Source organism: Oryza glaberrima, chromosome 11 (genome assembly GCF_000147395.1).
Source record: "Oryza glaberrima chromosome 11, OglaRS2, whole genome shotgun sequence".
Lineage (NCBI taxonomy): Eukaryota > Viridiplantae > Streptophyta > Magnoliopsida > Poales > Poaceae > Oryza > Oryza glaberrima.
The window spans coordinates 19,159,195-19,166,954 of record NC_068336.1 but is presented as its reverse complement, the minus strand read 5'-3'; the positions used below and the strand labels follow the sequence as shown (position 1 = coordinate 19,166,954).

General features: G+C 41.5%; 1 protein-coding gene across 2 annotated transcripts; it reads left to right on the top strand.

Moving 5' to 3' along the window:
* Positions 1 to 1,838: 1,838 nt before the first annotated feature.
* Positions 1,839 to 4,984, top strand: LOC127755272 (binding partner of ACD11 1-like). Of its 2 annotated transcripts, XM_052280930.1 has the most exons (6): positions 1,839 to 2,060; positions 2,390 to 2,524; positions 2,799 to 2,902; positions 2,986 to 3,061; positions 3,203 to 3,286; positions 3,900 to 4,984. In XM_052280930.1, exons 1-6 carry the CDS (start codon positions 2,040 to 2,042, stop codon positions 4,464 to 4,466), a joined length of 987 nt encoding a protein of 328 aa, XP_052136890.1. In that variant the 5' UTR covers positions 1,839 to 2,039; the 3' UTR covers positions 4,467 to 4,984. The 2 variants fall into 2 exon arrangements, with proteins under 2 accessions (XP_052136890.1, XP_052136891.1); XM_052280931.1 differs by lacking the exon at positions 2,390 to 2,524 and having other exon boundaries at positions 1,840 to 2,060.
* The last annotated feature ends 2,776 nt before the right edge of the window (positions 4,985 to 7,760 follow it).

Here is a 7,760-nt window from a genome sequence, read left to right as displayed (position 1 = left end):
TCGGACGCCCGATCGATTTGGAGAAAAATCGGGTGGTGACGTCAGCATGACGTCAGCGTCCGATTTACGTGCAAAACTACTTTAAACTGATTTTTCTCTTAAATTACTTATCCAAATCATGATCCGATTACACCATTAAATTCGTTACAATTAAATCTTCAAAACAAGACCACACATGGATATATTCCAACGAAAATTATTTTTAGCTTATTATTGAATTATTTTTAAATGTTGTACGATATTCCACTAGATATATCATAAATGTTTCACTAAATAGATCGAAAATGTTTCACTCATTTAAATCGGGTGTTGTTTCACCTTTATATAAAAACAATGTTTCAGCAAATAGCGAAAGAATATTTCAGTTCACTGCAACATTTGATTCATACATAGTGAAACATTATAAGTACACTAGGTGAAACATTTTTCGGTGGAACAAAAAATAAAACGAATTCCCTTAATAGAGGGTTTCCAAAATATGTGGGTTTCTTTGTTGCAATGGAATATTTCAGTTCACTGCAACATTAGATCTATACATAGCGAAACATTGTGAGTACACTAGGTGAAACATTTTTCAGTGGAAAAAAAATAAAACGAATTCCCTTGATAGGGGGTTTCCAAAATATATAGGGTTTTTTTTGTTGCAATGGAATATTTCAGTTCACTCTAATATAAGATCTATATGAAACATTGTGAATACACTAAGTGAAACATTTTCTTACTGCAGCAACAGAGAGAATAGGGATAAGTAACGCGCCAATATTGGATACAACCTATCCCGTACGTGCATACTTGTGATTTGTGTTGTACACGGCTACTGTAGCCAGCTTAGGTAATTCTTTTTCTTGCAAAAGTTTTGTCTATGCAGGTGTCCAATCGGACATTACATGTATATAATGTGATTTTTTTTTTCTAAAAAGAAAAAGAAAGAGTCCTTATCTGCTTTGAATTCTCTCTTTTTTTCACTTTATTAATGTGAGAATGAGAATTTCTACTTGAGAGCTAACGTTGAGGCTATTTTTTCTATTACTACTTATTAAGTTAATAGATTCATATCATTTTTCCAATTAGATTTATACAGTTTTTGGGAGGTACCTCCAAATCGGGCACCCGATCCTCTCTAAAGAAATGGTTGGTCAAATGTTGTAGTTAACTATCAGTGAAACATTGAGTTATATATTGTGAAAGAAAAAACAGTCACTTGAACATTTAATTTTTTTCGTAAAACACGATGAAGACACATGTTGAAACATGTTGCTACCACGTATAAAACATTGAGTATTAACGGACTGAAACATAGGTCCGTTAATACTTATTGTGAAGGATTTAATTACAAAAAATATGGTGGTATTTTTGGATTGTAGATTAAATAAGTAGTTTAGGGGAAAAACCATTTTGAATGTTGTTAAATTCCTGCACACATGCATGGATAGAGGAGAGAGTAGGTGTAAGTAGTTAAATCATTTTAAATGTTGTTGAATCCATGCATACGTGAATGTACACTTTGAAACATGTCGCTATCACGTAGAAAACATTAAGAAACATATATTTTTCTGTTATCAAAATATAATCGTGTGATATCTTATTGTAAAGATTTAACTGCAACAAATTCAATGGTACGATTTGACTGTAAATCGGATAAGTAATTTAGAAAAAATATATTCAAAGTGATGAGAAAAAAGAAAAAGAAACTAGCTAGTACTCATTTTTCATACATGCAGCAGTAGCAAGGAGTCCCATTTTTTCTTCAAATCGGGCTACCGAGCAAGGATTCTCGCAGTTTTTGCTGCTCTATGCACTTGCACCTGCACCCACCACGACTGAAACCCGAACTTGCCGCTGCTCCATCCGTGCCGGATGCCGTGTCTATTTACCATTTTGCCCGCCCCTCTCTGTCCGATCTCTCTCTCTCTCTCTCTCTGTGATAGTGAGCAGAGTAACATCGATGATCGATCAACGATTCGACGCCGATCCGGAGTGAGAGGTTTTTTCGAGTGAACAAACAAGCTCTACGCCCATTAGGTAGCTTGGATCAGTGGATGCAGGAGTCGTTCATGGCGGTGAGTGATCATCATCACAAACCAAACAAACCCTGTCACTACTGCATTGTTGATTATTCGGTTCTTGGATATAGGAAGGATCATAGGAAAGAATGCACACAGCTCCCCTTTTGCCATTCTTCCTTGTTTTGTTCAGATTCCATTGCGATTTGTCTGTCTTCCTTGTGGATCCAAACGCTAGATCAGATGTCATGTCAAATGGATCTGCACAAATCTTTCTTTCTAAAGAATTCTGCCTATTGATTTACAAAACTCTTCCAGTTTTGCAAAAGAACAAATTAAGCCCTGATCAATTTTGATCATACATTTGCATGTCTCTCCTGCTGCAGGTCCGGCTGGACCCGGGCTATCTGAGGATAGGGGTGACTCCTCCCCAATTCAGCACTTCATCACCATCACCACCACCATCTCCTCCTCATCAACTCATCAGCACCTCCCCCAATTGGACCATTGATGTCTCAGATGTGAGTGACACTGAACTGACACCTCCCTCTCTGCCTTCTTCAGATCATCACACCATCTTGAGTTCTTTGATGTGTGTTCAGTCTCACTGTCTGTCGATCTTGCCACACGTTTGATTCAGTTGGGATCTCTCTTTGACGCACATGACACATTAATTCTTGCCCCCAATATATATAATATATATCCACATCCTGATTCGAATGAATGCTTTTGATTTACTTAACAATGAGGGTCAGATGTGTTGATGTTTTTCTTTGTGTTTTTTATTTTATTCAGGCAAGAACAATCAAGGTCACAAACATCTCCATGTCGGCGACTGCTGACAACATCAAGGAGTTCTTCTCCTTCTCCGGTGAGGTCGAATACGTGGAAATGCGAAGGTCGGTACGCTCTCTCCATAGTGCCGAATTATTCATGAATCAACATGTTATATTGATTTCTGTTCAAAATTACTAATTTGAAGGGAATCAGAGACATCACAAGTTGCCTATGTGACCTTCAAGGAGTTCCATGGAGCAGACACTGCGCTGCTCCTCTCTGTGAGTTATCTGAATGCATCCATATTGGCTTCTTCCATTCATTCTTCATGACCTTCTATTTTACCTGAAATCTTGTGAAATGTTTTCAAATTTGCAATCTTGAAATGCTTTGATGATCTTTGTTTTTTTATTATTATTCAGGGAGCAAGCATATCTGAAGCTTCAGTGAACATTACACCAGTGGAAGACTATGTGCTGCCTCCAGAAGCCTACTTCTACAGACAGGTGAGACTTTGAGAGAGCTCATGTTCTTCTATTGCAATTAATTAATGCCAATTTGCCTATTACCATTATAAAAAAAACACGGAGTTTGTCAATAAATCAGAGTTTGCATGGTACCAGGGATGCAAGCGGGCCGACCCGCGAATTTACTTATATAGATCAAATAGATGATAGTTAATGGATTTTTGCGTCGTGGTCCGGTTTGTCGCATCTAGAGATACAAGTGGGTCAATCTACAAACTTATTTATAGGTCAAACTAATATGTAATCCGCGAGTCAAACCCGCAGATTACCCACTAATTTTCTCTATGAGTGGGTTTGCGGACAAGCCTGCTTGCAACCCTACATGGTACCATCCTAAAAATCACGGAGATAAAAAAATACCGTATTATATGCCGTTGACATGTGGGTCCAAGTACCACATGCCATTCTCAAATACGACGGTATTTTGCAACTCATGTATCTCTGCGATAGTATTTCTCAACATTTTTCTCTTAATGTATTCACCAATATAAATCACTATGATCGATTTGCTACTTACTTAGTACATTTTTGCTAATTCTAAATAATTATGTGGTTATTGCTAATTCATGGGTTTGGATTGTGTGTGTACAAGGACACGGGCTCGCCGAGGACGCCGACGGAGGCGGCAGTGAAGAAGGCGGAGGAGGTAGTGAGCACGATGCTGGCCAAGGGCTTCGTGCTGAGCAAGGACGCGCTGAAGCGGGCGCGGTCGTTCGACGACCGACACCAGCTGCTGTCGACGGCGAGCGCGCGGGTGGCGTCGCTGGACCGCCGGTTCGGGCTCAGCGACAAGTTCAGCGCCGGGACGGCGGCGGCGCGCGGCGCCGTGCGCGGCGTGGACGAGCGGTTCCAGGTGTCGGAGCTCGCCCGCGTCGCGGTCACCGCGGCGGAGCAGGGCGCGGCGAGCGTGGTGGCGTCGAGCCCCTACGCGTCCCGCGGCGCCGCGTGGGTGTCCGCCGCCGTGGGCGCCGTCGCCAGGGCGGCCTTCGACGTCGGCGCCATGACCAAGGAGAAGGTGGAGAGGGCCGAGGAGGAGGAGCACGGCGCCGGCGCCGCCGGCGACGTCGCGCACGCGCGCGTTCAGGTCGACGCGCCGGCCTCGCCCGCGCACGCAGCGCGTGAACAACCAGATGGCCACTACAAGAACAAGATGATGTAGCAGTTAAGCTAGGTGTCCTAATAATTCGAGTTCTTCTCTTCACCAGGTTATTAATATCCGCGAGTTGTAATAATTAAGTTTCTTAATTAGTACTAATGGTTTACATTATTATCCAAAAGTAATGTAATGCTAATAAGTAATTAGCAATGGAGATTAACATGTGGAATTAAGATTAGAGATCGATGCTAGCTATGAACGCATCCAATCCAAATCATTTGGAGCAGCGGACGGCGGAGGAAGAAACGCAGTGGTGGCGCAAGCTCTGCGCAGGTAACTAAGTACCGTATTAGCCATAAGTTTTGTCCCACCTCAACAGATTTGATGTTTTGTGACCTATATAAAAGAAGTTTCTACCTCATGATGTGTTGCCTCTTCGGAGGCACGTTATGTTTCTAGGTCGCGGCATCTGAAGCAGAAATCGTGAGCTGGAGATTTAGCCGTGTACGGATCGTGCACGTAAAGCAATCATAAATTTGGACTATGTTTATATGCGCGCCCTACATGGACGCCTAAGCTTTTTTTCTTTTCTCATTTTCACTTTTTTTTTCTTGATTTTTTTTCATTTTCACTTTTTTTTTCTTGATTTTTTTTCTTTTTTTCTCATTTTCACTTTTTTTTCTTGATTTTTTTTCATTTTTACTTTTTTTCTTGATTTTTTTTCTCATTTTCACTGGTACATAAACAATTTTTGCATATAACTTTTTTATTTTTCCCTTATTTTCACTAGTACAGAAATATTATTTTTTTTTGCATATTTTGATGGTTAATCCGTGCGTACTACATAGATGCTTGAGCATTTTTTTTACTGTAATTCCCTTTTATTGTGACTTTTTTCTCACTTTCACTAGTACTCCCTTCGTATTTTAATTTATGATGCCGTTGACTTTGTTGAGTTGTGATCCAAATTCATTTGCACTTAATAAAGGCCAGCTTCTGCCGTAGCGGAGCGATGTAACCTTTTTAGGGTTCCACTATATATATACCTCTTGTAAGCCGCCGTGCGGCGATGTAACCTCACCTCAGATATAGTGAAGATATTTTGCTGGCTGGCGCCCGTGGTTTTTTCTCTCCTATTTTGGGAGGGTTTTCCACGTTAAATCTCGTGTCTTTTGTGATTGATCTATTGTTCTTTATCGTTTGTTCGCCTATCGTTTCCTAACAAGTGGTATCAGAGCTGGTTCCCAGATTAGGGTTTCGCGATGGCGTCGATGAAGTATGATCTACCGCTGCTAGACTACAAGACGAGATTCTCGCTGTGGCAAGTCAAGATGCGGGCTGTTCTGGCGCAAACTTCGGATCTTGATGAGGCGCTGGAAAGCTTCGGGAAGAAGAAAACGACTGAGTGGACCGCTGAGGAGAAGCGGAAAGATCGTAAGGCTCTGTCGCTAATCCAACTTCATCTATCTAATGATATTTTGCAAGAAGTGTTGCAGGAAAAGACTGCCGCAGAACTTTGGCTCAAACTGGAATCGATCTGCATATCTAAAGATCTAACCAGTAAGATGCATATCAAGATGAAGTTGTTCTCGCACAAGTTGCAGGAGAGTGGTTCTGTGTTGAACCACATATCGGTCTTCAAGGAGATCGTTGCTGACCTAGTGTCGATGGAGGTACAGTTTGATGATGAAGATTTAGGTCTTTTACTGTTATGCTCACTGCCTAGTTCATATGCAAATTTTCGTGACACCATACTTTTAAGCCGTGATGAACTAACCCTAGCGGAAGTTTATGAGGCGCTCCAAAATAGGGAAAAGATGAAAGGTATGGTTCAGTCTGATGCGTCGTCCTCTAAGGGCGAAGCATTGCAGGTCAGAGGTAGATCTGAGCAGAGAACCTACAACGACAGCAATGATCGTGACAAGAGTCAGAGTAGAGGCCGTTCTAAATCCAGAGGTAAAAAGTTCTGTAAGTATTGCAAAAAGAAAAATCACTTCATTGAAGAATGTTGGAAGCTGCAGAATAAGGAGAAAAGGAAATCTGATGGTAAGGCCTCTGTTGTTACCAGTGCTGAAAACTCTGATTCAGGAGATTGTCTTGTTGTTTTTGCTGGTTGTGTTGCTAGTCATGATGAATGGATACTTGATACTGCATGTTCGTTTCATATCTGCATTAACAGAGATTGGTTTAGTTCTTACAAGTCTGTGCAGAATAGAGATGTTGTGCGCATGGGAGATGATAACCCACGTGAGATCGTGGGCATTGGCTCCGTTCAGATCAAGACTCATGATGGCATGACACGCACGCTGAAAGATGTGAGACACATACCAGGGATGGCGAGAAATCTCATCTCTCTCAACACACTTGATGCAGAAGGATACAAATACTCCGGTTCGGGTGGAGTTATAAAGGTATCGAAAGGTTCTCTTGTTTACATGATTGGTGATATGAATTCTGCAAACTTATATGTCCTTAGAGGAAGTACATTACATGGTTCTGTTACCGCTGCTGCTGTTACTAAAGATGAACCTAGTAAGACTAACCTGTGGCACATGCGTCTTGGACATATGAGTGAACTTGGTATGGCAGAATTGATGAAGAGGAACCTGCTGGATGGCTGCACTCAGGGTAACATGAAGTTCTGTGAGCACTGTGTTTTTGGTAAGCACAAGAGGGTAAAATTCAATACCTCAGTTCATCGCACCAAAGGTATACTTGATTATGTACATGCTGATTTGTGGGGGCCTTCTCGTAAGCCCTCTCTTGGTGGTGCTCGTTACATGCTTACCATTATTGATGATTACTCTAGAAAAGTGTGGCCCTATTTCCTGAAACATAAAGATGATACATTTGCTGCTTTTAAGGAGTGGAAAGTTATGATAGAAAGGCAAACTGAAAAGGAGGTAAAAGTACTTCGCACTGACAATGGTGGTGAATTTTGTTCGGATGCTTTTGATGATTACTGCAGGAAGGAAGGCATCGTTAGGCATCACACCATCCCGTACACTCCACAGCAGAATGGTGTAGCTGAGCGCATGAACCGAACCATCATCTCCAAGGCTCGTTGCATGCTGTCCAACGCTCGCATGAACAAGCATTTTTGGGCAGAGGCTGCTAACACCGCCTGCTACTTGATCAACAGGTCGCCTTCTATCCCACTTAATAAGAAAACTCCCATTGAGGTATGGTCTGGTATGCCTGCTGATTATTCACAGTTGAGAGTTTTTGGATGCACTGCTTATGCTCATGTTGATAATGGAAAATTAGAGCCTAGAGCTATTAAGTGTCTATTTCTAGGTTATGGTTCAGGAGTAAAAGGATATAAGTTATGGAATCCTGAAACTAACAAGACCTTCA

What these genes read in the sequence shown, in the direction of transcription:
- LOC127755272 (XM_052280930.1), top strand. Translation starts at nt 2,040, where the DNA reads ATGCAGGAGTCGTTCATGGCG. An exon ending in TGCAGGAGTCGTTCATGGCG is followed by an intron (nt 2,061 to 2,389) that starts GTGAGTGATCAT and finishes CTCCTGCTGCAG; the next exon opens with GTCCGGCTGGACCCGGGCTA. An exon ending in GAATACGTGGAAATGCGAAG is followed by an intron (nt 2,903 to 2,985) that starts GTCGGTACGCTC and finishes ACTAATTTGAAG; the next exon opens with GGAATCAGAGACATCACAAG.